This window comes from Podarcis bocagei, assembly GCF_964188305.1.
Source record: "Podarcis bocagei genome assembly, chromosome: 4".
NCBI lineage: Eukaryota > Metazoa > Chordata > Lepidosauria > Squamata > Lacertidae > Podarcis > Podarcis bocagei.
This window is the reverse complement of record NC_138128.1, coordinates 24036650-24055407: the sequence shown is the minus strand read 5'-3', so window position 1 is coordinate 24055407 and position 18758 is coordinate 24036650. Positions and strand designations below refer to the sequence as shown.

The 18758-nt window shown below is 40.4% G+C and overlaps 1 protein-coding gene and 1 long non-coding RNA gene across 2 annotated transcripts in view; both read right to left on the bottom strand.

Annotated features, from left to right (window-relative positions):
* Positions 1 to 12366: 12366 nt before the first annotated feature.
* On the bottom strand, positions 12367 to 14300 carry LOC308585237. The gene is made up of 2 exons (XR_014007184.1): positions 12545 to 14300; positions 12367 to 12514 (listed from the first exon to the last, which is right to left on the bottom strand). It is a non-coding gene; the product is annotated as an uncharacterized lncRNA (long non-coding RNA).
* The window catches only part of GPR149 (G protein-coupled receptor 149), a 42903-nt gene continuing 38445 nt past the window's right edge, over positions 14301 to 18758 (bottom strand). The window contains exon 4 of the mRNA XM_081190200.1: positions 14301 to 15826. Within this exon, the coding sequence (XP_081046326.1) occupies positions 15254 to 15826 (573 nt within the window). The 3' untranslated portion in view covers positions 14301 to 15253. The remainder of the gene's footprint in view (positions 15827 to 18758) is intronic.

The following is an 18758-nucleotide window of genomic DNA, read 5'->3' as shown; positions in this document are numbered from 1 at the left end:
GTAGCCGTCCTTTATACTTCCCGACCCTGCCCTTTGGCACCTGAGATGTGGGTTTTTGGGACCCCACCCTATTCTGCGTGGCTAATGATTCCAGACTCTTTAAAACTGGATTTTCCATTAATTCTGGGTCCTGCTAATACTTTAAGACCTTAGAATTCCTATATTGTAACAATATCCCCCCTCTGGGGCTATAGTTTTAACTAAAAAATTCACCCCATAAATAACCTGGTATCCACCCTCCCAGATGCTGTAACTAGATGTCAAAATGCAAACCCATAAAAGAGATGTTTCTTCTTGATTCTGGGTCTCTCTTGCCTCCTTGCAAGGAGGGGAGGGAACTCTGTTGCAACAGAGTTCCTTGCTTTCACTGCAGCCTCCATCCATTCATCTTTGACCGATCAGACTTGGGGGACTCAGTCCCTTGGGGAGTTGGGCAGCAAAAGCCAACCACCCCTATTTTTCTATAACACATTTAATAGCAATAACAGCAATCATAATAATATAGGCTGTAGCCATTCTGTGGTTTTAGGCTAGGAAATTAAATTAAAGAGTGGCTATGTTAGACTGCAGTGGTGACCCTACTTATTTTGGAATAATCCACATTGTATTCAGTAGGACTTCAGTAAAACGTGGTTAGGATTGAGCTGTTAGTCTGTTTCGTAGAATTGTAGAGTTGGGAAGGAGCGCAGAGGATCATCTAGTCCGACCCCCTTCAATGCATGGGCTCAAACCACCAACCTTCTGATTTAAGAGCCAGACATGCTGAGCCATTGTTGCAGCAAAACTACACACACACACACACACACACACACACACACACACACACAGTGCATGACCTGTGGTTTTAGGCTAGGATCCAAGGCACAAGGAAGCTTTGTTTGTGGGTCTTATCCTGAGTAGTACTCAAGCATAGGATTGTGCTGTTAATGATCTCAGGGAGAATCTTCCATGTACCAGAGCCAAATCCAACAGGTCCAAAGTATTGTCCCCAGGGGCACACATGATTAAAATGGGGGAGTGTACACATTTGGTTCTGTAAGACTAGTAAATGCACTGCTTATCTCTATACCCCATCTATAGAACAAAACTTAATGTGTCTGAGAAAGTTCTCTCTCTTCTATGAAAGTACCTGCTATGGTAAACCCTTTAGTCTTTAATGAGCCCTAGAGGGGTTGACAATATAGCACCCCAACCTGCATACGCCGCCACATGGGGGATGCATAATAATGCCACCCTCCATTCCGAAGATAGACTATAGGATACCGTCCAAGGCCTAAAACTGCCAAAGTTGTGACAATTGCTACGGGGAAGGCAAAACCTGCAGAGCAGGGAAAAATTCCTTCCCAGCTCTGGGAAACACCAACCACCGTGCAGCCGTACCAATGTTCACGGACCTAGGAAGAAAGGTTAGCCTGCAAGAAAACACATTAAATTAGAGGGAGGGATGGGTGACGCTCCAGAGACCGACTGGGACGATGGTCGGCAGGAGCCTGCCCTACCTGGCCCTCGCCCCTCCGCCTGCCAGCCGCCCATTGGCCAGCTGGAAGGGGGCGGGCAGACAACAATGGGGGGGGTGTCACCCGGCCTTGGGAAGCCCACGCCCACCGCTGTGACAGCTGAGTGGTAAATACTGTAATTGGCTATTGCTGTTTCGAAGTTATAATTTGCTATATTAGTTTTTATACTTTATTGTTGTGATTATTATCAGCAAATAAATTATGTAAATAATAAATACATAGATGAAAAAATATTTTAAGTCTGTACACTTCAGTCCATAAGGAAACAGCACTGAATCTAAATTTCAGCTTAATGTTGAATTTGAAATATTTCAAAGATACCTGGTGGAAAGTAAGAATATTTTTCCTATTTTGCTTTTATATATACATCTTTGTGACTTTTATGCACTGCTTGAGTTGCTATCTCATCCAGCTTATTTCATTCCAGCTCTGTGAGATACCAAAAATGGTCTTGTTTTTCTTTCTGAAATCATTAGTGGAATTACTGTGCTTTAATGGCAATTAATGCTCCTTTTGTTGTGTTGGGGATTAATGTTTTGATGCTGGTAAGTGGCTGCTGAATAGCATTTATTGCACAAGGCTCCTTTTTATCATTCAATATTTGCATTGCTCTGAATATATTTTTCTACTGTTTCACTTCCCTACTTTCAAACCACTGATTGATCCCCCAGAGGAATTGGGGGGGGGGGCAGTGAGAAGGGAGGCATGAAGAAAGAAGCTGGAAGTCTTTGTAGTAATATCCTGTTGTCTAGTGTCCTGACTCCATCTCCTCATTCTCGGCTTCAACTGAAAGAGTAAAAAAATAAAATTCTTTAAATAACAAAACAGATTAAGTTAATTATTTCAGCAGCTTATTATCAGGAAATTATACTCATGTGTTTATATGTGTTCACTGCATCCCTGTATGCACATTTTAATCCACTTTGCAGTCTGTTCACACACACACAAACATACATACATACATACATACCATACATTTTAAATACACACCCAGGAATCCTGGAAACTGTTGTCTATCCCTCACAAAGCTATAATTCCCAGCACCTTCATTTTTCGCCATGCTGCTTTCATTACAATAGAGCTTGTGTAACACTTCTTTAGGAAAGTGTGCCATTACAAATCTGCAGAATGTCATTTGTCTCCTCACTAAAAATAATATTCTAAGCTGCCTGGACTTTGTTAGCTCAGAGATGGAAAGAAAGTACAGTCCCTACCAGGGAAGAATTGCAGCTTAAACTAATGTACTAAGCTGAAATGGCAAAATTGACCAGAAGAATTGGGAATCAGGAAGAACAAAATGTTAATAAGGAATGGGGAAAATATATAGTCTATTAAAAATTATTGTAAACAAGTAAAATTATTAGTAGGGTTGATATGACACTTGTAGTTAAAAGTTGGACTATGGATTAATTAAAGATTTGATAGAACTGGACTAACAGATGAGATGCAGGAGAAAAGGTTGACAAAAGGACCCACAAAAGGGGAGGAAGGAAGTCAAAGGGGATTTATTTACATCTTATCTGTTTCCTTTGCGATTGTTTGTAAGCCAGAAAACCCAAAAATAAACTAATAATAATAATAATTTATATACATCTGTGGACGAGAAAGAGCTTTCATGTAAGAGAACCCAAATATGATTTTCAGACAAGATTGACTCCATACTTCTTATATAGAAATTAAACTGTACTACATGACATAAGTTTTTACTTGGGAAATGGAAGCAGAGTGGTGGGTAGTGTCATTATATACAGTGGTACCTCTGGTTATGAACGCTTCTGGTTACGAGCTCCGCTGCTCCTGGTTGCGAACTTTGCTCCAGGATGCAAACGGAAATTGCACACCAGAGGCACGTGCGCAGCGAGAAGCCCCATTAGCGAAAGCGCGCCTCAGGATAATAACGGTTTCAGCTTAAGAATGACCTCCAGAACGAATTAAGTTCATAACCAGAGGTACCACTGTAGTTTAATCACTAGGTGGAGCTCAATTTACCTGTATCTGGATGGAGTAAGGTGTTTCCTGTTGCTGTTCTAGTTACATCCACACCATACATCATAGCACAGGGTTTCTTCCAAAAATTCCTGGAAACCATAGTTTATCCATCAGAGCTACAATTCCCAGCAACTTAATGAGCTACAGTTTCCAGGAGTCTTTGGAGAAAGCTGTATGCTTTAAATGTATAGTGTGGTGATTGTAGAAACTGCCCCAAAACCTTGCATTGGCAAGTAGATTGGCGACCAGTTTAATTTAATGCTGAAAATGCCAATGAAGACTGGTGCTGGGACTGTAGCACACACACATGCCCGTTAGAAACATGTAAATCCCAGAATGTGGAGTTCAATGTGTTCTTCACAAGTCTAGATGTAGGTGATCTGGTGTGTGTTTCGAATAAGTGGTAGTGGAGTGTCCACAGAATTTGTGATATTGGAAATAATTTGATGTAGAACTCATTGTTAATTTCTGCCTTTTGGGGCTGTTCTTCCAAGTCCTTTTTCCATGCCGGGAAGAACACAAGAGATGTTTTTGCTGCCTAGGTAACCATAACATATTATCTATCCAGCTTTAGTTATTTATGCCATCACTTCTGCTTATGTAAATTGAAGATGCTCTTCAGAAGATTTTCACAAATAGCTCTCAAAATTGCAGTGTCCTTTTCTCAAGACAATTTCCATGAAGGCAAAATGTCTCCCTTTCCCTCCATTGCTTAGCATCTGTCACCAAAGGTTGTTTTAGCTGCAAATGTTGGATTCAGTTCATGATTACACAGTGGTTAGAGGAACACAGTTACATTTCCATGGTAATGTTGTTCTTTCTTAGTCTCTTAAATTGATTAATGGCATAGTGGTTGCTGACTTTTCAGACGAGGCAGTTAGCAAAAGCTCTACGTTTAACAAATCTCCCTTTGAAACTACAAGGACCCATTGATGTAATTAAACATCTGGCTAGATTGGCTGTCAAGTGCTAAATGCAGCAAACTGAAATTTAATGACTGAATTTCAAATGTAATTGAATTTTAAACATTTCCTGATTATGTGCATTATCTGCATAGGTTTGCATCGGTAGGTCTGTAAAAAAGTGCTGTAAAAAAGGTCTGTAAAAAAGTACTGAATATTTGGATAGGGAATTTTAAAAGTATGAAGAAAGAAGAAGAAGAAGAGTTTCATGCTGGCTTGGCCTGACAGAAGTTCCCTGACGGGAATTGCCAGGAACCATGTGTGTAGTATTGTGGGCTCAATTTTATGGAAGTCCCTTCCAGCTGAGATTCGTCCCCGTCCTTGTTGAATGTCCAGCATTTACTGAAGACTGTTTATAATTAATCAAGCAGGTTTTTTAATTGAATTCTGATTTAATAGCTAATTTTTATTGTATTCAGTTTTCTGCATATTGCTTCAAAAGGATTGTGGTTAAGCAGTATATGAATTGTTGAAATAATAATTTATCAATACCAATTGTCTGTTTGATAGGGAAGGAAGGAAGGAAGGAAGGAAGGAAGGAAGGAAGGAAGGAAGGAAGGAAGGCAAGATAGTGGTAGTGGTAGTCACTTGGGGTCAAGTGGAAGAAAAATTCTATTTACTAGCTGGGGTTAAAAAACTGGATTTATTCCAATGTATACAAAGTGGTGCCTTATGCCTGTGCGAAATTGCTCACTTTTGTGATATACTCGAATAGGGAACAAATATGATGGTCATATTTTCCTTACCACTTTGCTTCATTCACTATTCAGGGCTATTAGTAGCCAAGTCAGTACACATTATGCTTCTTTTGTATGCATTTCTTTCTTTAAAAACTCTGACGTAAAATAATAAGCTAGTTACATGATGGACTTTTGTGTAACAAGATGTTCCGAACAGATTATGAAAGATGAATGTGTTCCATTCACTAGCTTAAAGCAACAGAGAATCTCATCAACTAGAGAACAAATCTCAGTGAGTCCAATTACTAAGCGTTTATGATGTACATTTGTAGTAGGTAGTACACTGGCATGCTGCAATTTCAGAAATCATGGCTTCTCATACAAGTTCAGTGAAATTTGACTTCTTTTTCAGAGCTGCGCTTCTTCCTCGAGCCTGCAAACAATTCATTCGTGGTTCTTCAAAAATGCAAACTACTATAGTAGAACTTTGCTTTCATGATAAAAAACAATACAGGAAAATATAAAAGACACTGGCTATAATGGGCTGTATTGTCATTTTCCTACAATGATCCTACGATGCAATCATTTTCAGAGCTAGGGGAGAGGAGGGCTTATTAAATAGCCATATTATAGCCAGTTCAGCACTCATGTACATCATTTCATCCAAGTCTCTTGACTTACCATTTTTTTGTATACCATATTGGACCGAATATAAGCCGCACCCGAATATAAGCCACACCATTAAAATTAAAGGGGGGGGGAAATACCCAAATATAAGCCGTTACATCCTTGCTGCTCCTGGCTGCATACTTGGGGGGGGGGGTCGCGCTGCGTTGCCAGCAGCATTTCTCCTTCCTCACTCTCTCCCTTCCCAGCCTTGGGGGAGAAGACAGGGGACTACGCGTAGGGCGGGTGCCGCTTTGCCGTGCTCCTGGCGCTGTTTGCCCCGTGTCCTGGCTGCATACCGTAAGGTTGCGAATATAAGCCACACTTTAACTTTTCATGGTTGGAATTTGGAGGGAAAGTGAGGGTTATATTCAGGCCAATACGGTAATTGTTGCTATAGACATTTCTGAACATGGGAATAATACCACATTTCTGTGCCTTTAGATCACACAACAGAGAATCATAGAATTGTAGAGTTGGAAGGGACCACAAGGGTCACCTTGTCCACTCCTGCAATGCAGGGATCTTTTGCCCAATGTGAGGCTCAAACCCTGAGATTAAGAGTCTCATTCTCAACCAACTGGGTTGGTATCGTTGGTTCATTACTAATTTTGCATCATATCCTGCTGTCAGCCTGACTTTCAGAGTGGTTTGCAGTTCCAATGTTGTTCTAAAACAATTGTTGGGGACAGCATTCCATAGGTGAGGATAAAAGGCCTCTCTTTAAACAACATGGTCACTTCATGTGGGATTTACCATGTCAAAAACTAACATGATTTGCTAGACCTAAACCAGGCATGGGCCTGTGTCCCTCCAGTTGTTGGACTCTGACTCCCATGCACCCAATCCATTTGAGATGACTTCAAGTGATAGGAAAGTTATGTCTCTAATGGCTTATTCACACATGTGAAGAAGCCATTCCTATGATACCATTTCTTTCCATTGTCTCACAAAGCAGATAGAAGTCATAGAAATATTACACTAGTTGCATGCTTTTGGAATTGACAGGTGAAGCATTGCTTATGGGTTCGGAAAAGAGAATTAAAAATATGATTAATGCATTTGGTTTTTTGGCCTGTGAGCATTGTCTAAAATTATAAGATGCAAAATGGCATGGAAACAAACATCTCGGAGCCTCTTATCAATCCATGGTAATCTTATATTCATTATTCTGCTAAATACTGCAAGGTATTATGGAAATAACCCATTAGCATAACAACAAAACCTATTAGAGATTTATGAGGAATTTATAGTTCAGAATAAATGACCGATTTTAAAGGATGAAAATATGTTATTTATTTATTTAATACCCTTCCTTTTACCCTGTATAGGATCAACTCACAGCATGAATTTAAACAAATGTAGCTTAAAGCACAAGCTCAGTATAAATATTTTAAAAAACAAATAAGAAACCCTATTAAAAACAGCACTGAGAACCCTAAAGTCATTTGAAAGCACACAAAAGGGAAACAAGAATGTACAACACCTGTTCTCCAAAGACTCTGCCATAGCAGCCAGTTAGTGGTCAAAGGCCTGTCTGAACAAACAAAAAGTCTTTGCTGGCCAAGCTAGCCTCTTGGGGAAGGGAGTCCCACAATCTGGGAACAGCTACTGAGAAGGCCCTCTCTTGTGTCCTTACGAAATGGGCCTGTGAAGGTAGCAGGACTAAGAGAAAGGTCTGCCCAGGCAGACTCACATAGGGAAGTACCACCATTTAGGTAGTCTAGATCCAAGCCAGATTGGGCTTTGCAGGTCATAACCAGTCCTCTGAATTATGCCCAGAAATGGGCCATTGGAGCTGTTGGAACAAGGGGTTTCTGTTCTTGAAACTAGCTTTGGTCAGCAATCTGGCAATAGCAGCTTGGTCCTGCTGAAGTTTCTGAATGCTTTCCAAAGGCATTTCAGTAATCCAAACAGGATGTAACTTTCAAAAATTATTCAAAATGAGAAACATAGAGACGTCATTCCACTTCACATACCACTGGCTCACAAACCACAATCCTGCATTTGGTTGGTGTTCTTGCAGCCTAAGCCTAAACATCTTTACATGGGAGTAATCCTACACCCATCGGAACATGTTGTTGTTGCTGTTTAGTCGTGTCCGACTCTTCGTGACCCCATGGACCAGAGCACGCCAGGCACTTCTGTCTTCCACTGCCTCCCGCAGTTTGGTCGAACTCATGCTGGTAGCTTCAACATCGGAACATAGGAAGCTGCTTTTTACTGAGACTATTGGTCCATTGAGCTCACTATTGTCTACACTGGCTGGCTGCAGCTCTCCCAGATCACAGGCAGGGACCCTTCTGAGTCTTACCTGGAACTTCTGCATACCAAGCAGGTGCACTGCATTGAGCTCTGCACCTTTCCTCGCAACTTGTAAGTCCAATTGAGCTGACTGAACTTTTGATTAGAAATTTCCCTGTACGTCCTACTAAGTTGGGTAGAATTCGCCACTTGCGTGAGCTAATTTTAATCACTAGAATCCTAGAATTGTAGAGTTGGAAGGGACCCTGAGAGTCATCTGGTCCAGCCCCCTGCAATACTGGAATCCTGCAAACAGCAGTACCTGGGTAGTCTCAAACCACCAACCTTCTGGTTAACAAACAGATGCACTGACACATTGTGCCACTGGTATACTAGGGCTAATGAGATGGGATAATTTTAACTTGGTAGAATCGTAATACCAGTGCTATTTTTCTAGAGAAAAAAGGTGCCAGAACTCACTAATAATAATAATAATAATAATAATAATAATAATTCTACCCCGCCCATCTGGCTGGGCTTCCCTAACCACTCTGGGTGGCTTACAGCATATAAAAAATTGTAAAATCATCAGACATTAAAAATTTCCCAATACAGGGCTGCTTTCAGATGTCTTCTAAAAGTTGGGTAGTTGTTTATTTCCTTGACATCTGATGGGAAGGCGTTCCACAGGGCGGGCGCCACTACCGAGAAGGCTCTCTGCGTCCCTTGTTCTCTTATAACGGCAATGGTGCCCACCTAAGTGGTGCCGGAACTGAGTTCTGGTGAGTTTTAGCAGAAAAAAGCCCTGCATAATACTTTATATGATTATGGCAATATTGTTTCTCTAACTTGTCTGGGCCAGAGGAAGCCCCATCTGTACTATATATTTCAAACAGTTGTGTGTTAAGGGTGCTGTTAGGGGAATAAGGTGAAAGGTAAAGGGATCCCTGACCATTTGGTCCAGTCGTGACTGACTCTGGGGTTGCGGCGCTCATCTCGCTTTATTGGCTGAGGGAGCCGGCGTACAGCTTCCAGGTCATGTGGCCAGCATGACTAAGCCACTTCTGGCAAACCAGAGCAGCGCACGGAAACGCCGTTTACCTTCCCACCGGAGCGGTACCTATTTATCTACTTGCACTTTGAGGTGCTTTCGAACTGCTAGGTTGACAGGCGCAGGGACCGAGCAACGGGAGCTCACCCTTTCGCGGGGATTCGAACCGCCCACCTTCTGATCGGCATGTCCTAGGCTCTGTGATTTAACCCACAGCGCCACCCGCGTCCCACCTCACAGAGCTACAGTTTTTGGACTGGTTTAACAATCCGTCTACCCAGGGAACTCTGGGAATTGTGTGGGGAATAGGGGTCTGCTAGCAACTGTCAGCATCCTAAATGAACTGCAGCCCCCAGGATTCATTGGGGGAAGCCATGACTGTTTAAAGTGGTAGGATCTGCTTTAAATGTATAGTGCAGAGGGGCCTGAGAGGTGGGTGAACAAGCAAGCAGGTGAACAGTTCCAAGGGCACTTACCAGTGGCCCTTCTGTTGGGGTGTGAACCCTTGGCAGATGCTCAGCCATGCTGACCTTTAACCCTAACCCTGAAACTCAAATCCATCAGTGAGTTGTCAGCCTCTACCAGCAGTGGAGTTCAGCTTCCCAAAGGAAGTTCAGTTTCCTAATGCTCAGAGCAGCAGAGAGTTGATGTTCTGCTAAGGTCCGCTTTCCAACTAAACAGGAATTGATCTCTGGGGTGATGGCAGAAATCTGACTAATTTAGCTGAGAATGCTCTCAATACTGAGCTTCCCAGTTTTCAGTGTGGCGTGAAATGCATTATTCAGTAGTCTGAAGCCACCCGGTAAGCTTGGGTGTAAGTTGCATCTGCTTTCCATATATTCCCAAGCTTTTTCTGCTTCCCTGCAAAGGGCTGGCTGGAGCACATCTCTTTGAAGTCACCTTCAAAAAAGGTCACTTTGACAACACATCCTTTTGCCTGCAAATGTCAGGCCTGTGTTCTGGTGTACATTAAAGGTCACAGGAAAAGAAAAGGGGGTGGGGGGGATTCAAAGAGGGAAAGAATGAAATCATTTCTCATTAGATATTTAAAAGGGTTTTAAAATTTTAAATCCAAGAGGGCTTCTAAAAATGATAAGCAATGCCCCATTTCCAGTGTTCACTAATGCATGAACCAGAGGAAGGAAGAGGAACTGTCTCCTTTCGCACAGAGAAAGTAGCTCTTGACTGACAAATAAATGGGATGTGGTTGTTTACACTTAGGGATGCCTGAGAAATTCAGTTTCCGTGGGTTCTGAGCTGAACTGATTTGATCTGCACCTCCTGGGCTAGTGTGCAGCTCTAAACTTAATTATTTGGATTTTACGCTTCTTCAGTTTTTGCGACACAGTTCTTCACTCCAAGAATATACCAAAATTTGTTTAAAATGTGTATTTTATGAGGAAAAAATGGGTTTAGAAATGTGTGCATTGAGATAAAATTCATATATATATATATATATAGAGAGAGAGAGAGAGAGAGAGCTATATAGTTATATAGCTATATAGTTATAAAGTAAGTTTTTAAATAGATATTTAAATGCGCACACAGTTTATCGCAAAATGCATAGGGCAATAGCCAAACTTCATCATACTCCAAGTAGACTCATTGTACCCAATGTATTTGAGTCCCATGGGTTGTATTCAAAGAAGCCCTGCTCAGAGTATACCCATTGAAATGAATCAACCTTAGTTATGTTAATTAACAACAGTGAGTCCACTCAGAGTAGGACTAGCATTGAATACCAGCCACAGATTTCAGTGGGCCTACCCTGAGTAAGACTTACTTGAATATCACCCCTGTTTAAATCAGCAGGAAAATTTGTATTTTGATGCAAATTTTCATATGAATTTGGGTTTGTTTTAATTCACAGATTAATGTGGACATGGGATGGAACTGCATCATGAATGAACACATGCAAAATATTACCATGAATTCAGAAAAAAACACAGATCAGACACCAAACAGAGCTCAGTTTACAGAATTGCTGTACAAGGAAATTTATTCACTTTCTATCATACAACAGCAGTACATTACTTTACAATCAGGTTGAACTGAGGACCACTTTTATGCTAAATTTTAATGCATCTAAAGTCTAACCCAAGATAAACACAACTAACCAGCGTTAAAGTATCATCTGTAAAATTGTTTCCTACACAAAATATTGAACTCTCTTAAAAGAAAAGACACCCAGTTGAACAGGATTCTAAAAGCCAGGATGGTTTTTACTATTTCTAACAACTTTGGCCTATAATATTCCCTTCACCGTCTTGTTGCTAGTTCACAGTTCCAAAATATTTTTGCTTAGTTACAATTTGTAATTCAAATTAGGAGCTCCCTGCTTGGGGAACAAAAACACTGACAAAAGCAAAGTAAAAAAAAATACCTTATTTCTAGCAGAACTTCTCTGGGCAGATCTGCACCCCACCACATACTGATTCCAGCTATAAAAATGTTTTCTTTGGTACATCCACAGGTGTCCTGTGCGAGAATCTCCTGCTTTGTACCATTACCTTTAAAATGTACTCTCAGCTTATTTCATCAAGGAATTCTCCATGACCCTTGGAGAAGTTGGAGTGAGAAAGTATAACAAGCCCATCACAAGCATTTTGAGAGCTCTAAGTCAACTTCTGCAAGTTGCATTTCACTTCTGGGCTGCAGTTTCTCACCTCTGTTCTAGCAATTTAAAAAGAGGGATCCCCCTCACTTCCACCCTGTTCTCCATACACCATAAGAATACAATCTGCATCCATGGACTTCCAAGTTGCAACAACAAATGATGAACCGAGATTGGAGTTCCGAATTAATAACTTGAAAGGTTGAAAATCCCCTTTTGTATTGATGAAACTCAGTAGAGTCTGAAATATAAATTAATCACCGCCATTGGCAGACTGATGGCTTCAACACAGATTAAAAGCAGAGCACCAGTGAATCTCAGGCACCCCTTCTGCTGCCTTTGTAAGAGCATGACCAGAGTAAGAAGTAGTTGATTCAGTCAATTAAAGGTGGGTTTTTTGGGCAATCACTGCCCTTGTGGGATTCTTGTGGAAACAGGTTACCTGAAGTAGTCAAAAATCTTAAATCACAAGAAGATGCATGGGGTAATGCTTAGAGTGTCAGACTAGGACTGAATAAAAATAATAAAAAATTGTCCAGGGTCTGGTGACTTCAGTGTATCTGAAGAAGTGTGCATGCACATGAAAGCTTATATCAGAACAAACTTAGTTGGTCTATAAGGTGCTACTGGACAATTTTTATTATTATTATTTTGATGGCGGCAGACCAACATGGCTACCTACCTGAATCTAGGACTGAAGAAACTCAGGTTCAAATTCCCACTCGGCCCTGAAGCTTACTGGGCGACCTTGGACCAGTAACCAAACCTCAGCTGAAACCTACCTCACAGGGCTGTTGTGAGGTTAAAATATGGGGGAAGACCAAGTAGTTCCACCAGCTCCTTGTAAGACAGTTGGAATTTAATAATAATAATAAATTTTTATTTATACCCCACCCTCTCTAGCCAAGACCGGGCTCAGGGCGGCTAACAACCAATAATAAATACAAGTTGATTAAAATACAATTTAAAAGATTGAGATACAACATTAAAACATTAGGATGCAGTCTCTTCATAGGAGGAGAAAGGAAAAAGAAAGAGGGGGAGGGACTCAAACTGATTCTAAGCCAAAGTCAAGGTGGAACTACTCTGTCTTACAGGCCCTGCGGAAAGAAATCAGATCCTGTAGGGACGTGGTCTCATGAGACGGAGGCCGGAGCCAGTGTTGAAAAGGCCCCGGCTCTGGTTGAGGCTAATCTAACTTCCTCAGGGCCCGGGACCTCTAGGGTGTTGCTATATATGGACCTTAAGATATTGGGAGCTCAGAGCCGCAGCATATGAACGTGCCACAATCTTGGAACGGAATCCAACTCTAAATGAACTTTAAATGAAATAAATAAGAGTTGGTAAATTTCAAGACTTGTTCTACTAGTTATTCCCATATATGAGTCAGGGCCTAATATTAGTTAACCAGTTTCCCATTGGTATGTGAGTACAGTAATGCAGCACAGGTACAATGAAGAATTGACTTCCTCATATGAGATCTGAAACATGGTGTGCCCATAACTACAGGAAGAATCATTTGGCATCCCTGTCTACAAAATATTTAAGGCTACATTAGTTTCCAACTTCATATATTTGGCCTGCGATCATATAAATTGTAACTCATAAGAAGAGTTTTGCAGTACTGACATGGTGTTGAATTTGTCATCGCTGGAGAGCCCAGTCTGTGATTCAGGTAAGCGACAGTGTTTGTATTGAATTATCAAAACCAAAAGTTGCAACGCAGGGTCTCAGCTTTTTGGATAGCTTGTGCAATACGATACAAAGCAATTATGTCAAAATACATGTTTCCATATTTACAAGATGTGAATACTTAAATTTTAATAAACAGTTTAGAAGTAAAAAACCAAATGATGCAAAAAAACCTCACGTAATTTGTTGTTATTTATATATGCAGATGTTTCGTAACTGATCTAAAATGTGAAAACATTTTAAAATTCACCGTGTTAATGAAATGATTGCAAATGTGTGTTTTAAATGTTTAATGCTCTTTAATATTTTAATTTGTGAGTAATGAAAAACTGAGCAGTATGTTGCATCATATTGTTTCTGACTTTTGTTCTTTGGTACTGATTAGTCAGGGATTATCTTCCTTTCTAATTTTGGTTACCCAGGTTTAATGAGTTTGCTGTCATGCTAGAGTTGAACATTCATTAAAACTGGACAATCTATATGTGTTTTTTTGAAACAGCTTAAACTGAACATATAAATTTGCTTCCTTTACATCCTATACTATAGCTATCATCAGAAGTGTACCCCCTTCCCCGTGTGATTAGTATTGGGTGTAGGGTAGAGTTGGGACAAGCCCATGGACCCTGTCACATTCATTTCTCAACTATGCAGCCATCCATGTAATGGGCATTGAACTTCTACAGAACATAAGGAGAAATCTACTGGATCAGGCCAAAGTCCCATGTAGTCCAGCATCCCATTCTCACAGTGGCCAACCAGACGCCAATGGGAAACCCACCTGAGTGCAAAGCACTCTTCCAGCTAGAGATTCCCAGCAGCTGGGATTCAGAAGCATGCTTGCTCCAACACTGGAGGTAGTACACAGCCATTATGGTTAGTGCCCGTTTTGGTTCTCTCAATTTCTCATTTCCCCCAGTCTTAAATTCAGCTCTTCACATTTCTGCTACAGTTTGCAGGTCCATATATATATATCTTTATGAAATTTTTTTCAGCATTTCAGTGCAAATTTCTCATAATAAGCATGTTTTTGCGTGCAGTTTTGACTAATGTACACATTTTTGGAAACAATTTCTTATAATGCAATTTTGTAAATTATTTCCACCAATATATTGTTTTATGCACATTTTCCTCTTGATATGTGCATTTTTGTCGACATTCTTGGGTGGGAGAACTGCATTGCAAAATTCAAATTAATGTGAATTTTGAAGGATGGCTGTGTTTCAGTTATCATTTTGTTCTGAAAAGTGCAAATCTGATAGATTTGGCTTTAAATGCATACTAAATTTAATTTCTCCCCATCCCCAATCATCACTGCTGAATTCCATGGTTTATGTGCTGTGTTTGTCCTCAATCTTCCAACATTCAGCATCACTGGATTTAGAACCCTGGAGGAGCTTATTCTGAAACATTTTATTATAATAAAAAAGTTTTGAAATAAATGATTAAAAATTATGGTTGGAAGCAGCTCTTCAAGCAGATCCTGTATATTTCCAAAGGTAGGTAGCTCGTTACTGAAAACCAAAACAAATGCAATAAAGTATTAATTTAGAAAAAAAGATTATCTCCTCCCTTCCCTGGTAGCCCATTAGAGCTGCTTTAAAAGCTTTAACTACAATTCTGCACGCAGTTAGGCTGCTTAAATCCTGCTTAAATGATATGCAGGATTGTGACCCTTGCTGCATTATATCTTGATTTCTATCTTAAATGTGCTGACGTTTTCCATTGCCACAGCAATATTCTTAACTCTGATTTCATGTCCAAGCAAAAAGGAAAAAAAAGAACAGAATGTATTGACTCAGAAAACCCAAATTATTCAGATTTGAAGTAAACTGTTTATTTTAGTTGCTGGCACCGCTTTCTTCTCTTTTTCTGTATGCTTTGTTTAACATTTGTATCTCCTCTTGATAGCCTTCTTTCTCCATGTGTTGCTTTTTACTATTCTGCCTGTGGGCTTCCACAGTGTCTGGGATTGATATGTTAATATCGTTGTTGGGATTGTTTGACGGTATGAAGAGCGAATAGGAAGCCGTTTCCCCTAAATCACACGAGACAAATCTGTTCTCTTTCCGAGAATAGCGCAAGGATGGAGACCGGACTTGGGTTGATGACTGGCTAATGTTGCTGATGATTGACACTGTGTCCATAGCTTCTTCGTTGTCACAAATTTCAAGCACTTCTAAATGGATCTTGACGCTCGTGTCAGCAAATGTGGTTGGAGAATCCTCAGGGTTTGGCTCATGACCCACGCTCTTGGAGCGATACACTTCAATTTTCTTTGATGTGGGTGTTATTTTCTGTCCCTCCGTGCTTACCTCATATGTAGATAAAGAGAGGGTTTTTCCTGTAGGCGCATGGAGAGATACGGTCCCTTGAAATGCACACAAAGGAATTGCTAAGGAGCCACCTGAACGCTGGAAAGAAACAAAATTGTTAATATTCCTTAATGTCGCTTCCACAAGTCAACAAGCCATTGTTAACAAACTAATTGTGCCTCACTTATTATATTCATTGCTGAAAACACAGCAAACCAATTATCCCTTGCTTATTTGCATTGCTGAAAATGCACTCTTCGCTTTCTTAGATGCCATGAATTTAATCAACAGTATGAAAACATGTCCCCTTTCTTAAATTTCACAGTTCTTTATTGAGTTATAATACTACAATGCAAGTTCTACAAAAATGGTCTGTGATGTATTTAATTGCTACGTGCATAGGTTTAATCTTCCCCATTCTTCCATTCTGTTACTGATTTGCTCTGTGCTCCTTCCTCTACAACCTATAGCTCATGTTCTGAGTCGCTCTGTAAAATGATGTTCTGTGTTCCCTTTTCACTATAATGGGGAATCTTAAAGCTGCTATAACTTTTTTGCCTTTTGGTCAAAGTGGGTGAAATTTGCAGGCATGAGAGTGCCTTTAGAATGGATTAAGCCTGCCAAATTGTATACAGATAGGTCCAGGAACTTTTTATGGGGGAAGTAAAAGGGATTCACTTTCCTCCATGATCCCAAAGGAGGGGCAAGTGGAGTGTATTCTGACGTCTACATTTTTAAAACTTCACAATTTCACACTGGCTTTTCCAGTACTTGCTTCTTTCCTCTGACAGCCTCAAGCTAGATGTCCAAACTAGAATGCTACCTGTAGAATTCTAAATAGTTCTGGGTTGGTTGGTTTTCTTAAATTAAAGAAGAGCCATGTAGGAATTGGGGTTGGGTTTTTCATTTAACTCTTTAAATAGAGCATTTAACGTTTAAAATAATAATCTGCTACTGTGGTTTAAAATAAATACAGAGCTCTTCAGTGCTGTGCTGGAAACATTTTGGACACCCTCGCTTGTTTCAAATCACACAGACCTAGAGAAACATAGATATATAGAGGGGCAATGAGCTATAAGGCATAGAAAAGAAAAGGAAGTCCTAATCCAACTTTGATTGGTATTCATATCTCTCTTTGACTTGGGAGGGGGGAAGACCCTTAAATCAACAGATCTGCTGCATTATTTGGCTGAAGCCCCTAATATTTAACTCTTCTACAACTGACTTAACCTATCCTCATAAAACTGCCCTCCCTCCTATGTGAGCTTCCATCTTCATAACATCCCAACCCCAGAAAGCGCAAGCCATGTAAGATGCAATTAACAAAATTTGTAAAGAAATGAGAAGCGAGCAGAGTACAAGAGAATTAGTGAATGGCAATTAATATTGCCATAGTGAATGGCAATAGTGAATGGCAATTAATAAAACCAAATTAAATCAAGTACAGTGGTGCCTCGCAAGAAGAAATTAATTCATTCCGCGAGTTTTGTCGTCTTGCGATTTTTTTCGCCTTGCGAAGCACGGTGTCGGGAAAGTTTTGGAAAAGCTTCAAAAATCACCAAAGTCTTTAAAAAACTCAAAAAAGGCTACCACACCGCGTTCTATGAGTTGCTCCTCGAAGTCAAGTCGCAACTGTATTAGCGGTGTTAAGAAAAAGGAAACAAACTTGCAAGAGTTTCCGTCTTGCGAAGCAAGCCCATAGGGAAAATCGTCTTGCGAAGCAGCTCAAAAAACAAAAAACCCTTTCGTCTAGCGAGTTTTTTGTCTTGCGAGGCATTTGTCTTGCGAGGTACCACTGTAACCATATTAAACATGAAAAGGCTACCTAAATAGACAGACTCTTAAAGCATCCTTGGTTGCTATAGATGACTCAAAGAGGTGGGCTACTTACGCAGTGAATGTCGGCTGTGGTTGTGAGAATGACATCTGTATTTTGGGTGGGGCAGTACTCTGGGAATGGGAGAATTGTGTGAAGAGACTGTTTGCATGCTATTGGTCCCTTGGCCTATCACTCAAGCTTGATATAACCTCCTCTAGTTCCTTGCAAGTATTTATGGCAGGGCAGCCAGAGGCAGAACCTCTGCAACACCCATTGTTCAGTGCTAAATGAAGGATGTGCCAGAAGACTTAGGACAGCTGGGTAAGAAACCCCAACGAGGTTCTGATTATTTCCTTGCTCCTGCAAAGAAGCCAAGTGGAATGCAATTTGCTGCTTCCAATGCACAGCATCAAACGATAATCATTTTTACTTGTATTCTGTTCTGAAGTACAATCTATTATATTGTACTTTGATTGTATATTTCTTTTTTCATATGTAATGATGTTCTTCATGGCTCTAGGGTCCTTTGGACCAAAGAGCAGTACGTATATAACTAAACCACACCATACTACACCATGCCCCAGGCTACTGGAAGCTGGAGCCAGAATCTCAATTGTGGTTCAACAGGGCCACGTTAGTTACTATTCATATAACAAAATTGGGAAGTAACCAAAACTCCATCAGTAAATAATTGGACTCTCGATATGCTGACTTTGGTGGCACATGAAAAAAATATTTGATTACATGGACTTACAAAAAGAGGCCTATTCACAACAGTGTGACAAGAATTTCACATTCTACTGAGGTGGATGTGAAAATGAAGGTGCTTTTTCTAAAGGCGTATTGCAGGAAACTATACATGAAGCATCAACATTAAATCAAGGGGAAGTGATAGAACATATGCTTCCTCTTAATGCAGGGATGGTGGACTTTCTCAGCCGGGATTTCTTGCATTGCATTCTGGAAAACCTTCCAGCAGTCACATGTCAGTGTGGGCACTGGTGAGGGCTGTTGGCCTGAGGAGAGGAACAGTGGTCTTGGGAGTGACAAGAAACAGAGAGAAATGCTCAAGGGTCCACATTTGGCTCCAGGCCTGAGATTCCTTATTCCTGTTTGAATAGATTATTCTTTTTTTCCATTTTTTAAAATTCATTTTATAACACAAATAAACAACGCAAACAGAAAAACAAACAATACAAACAAATTCTTGTC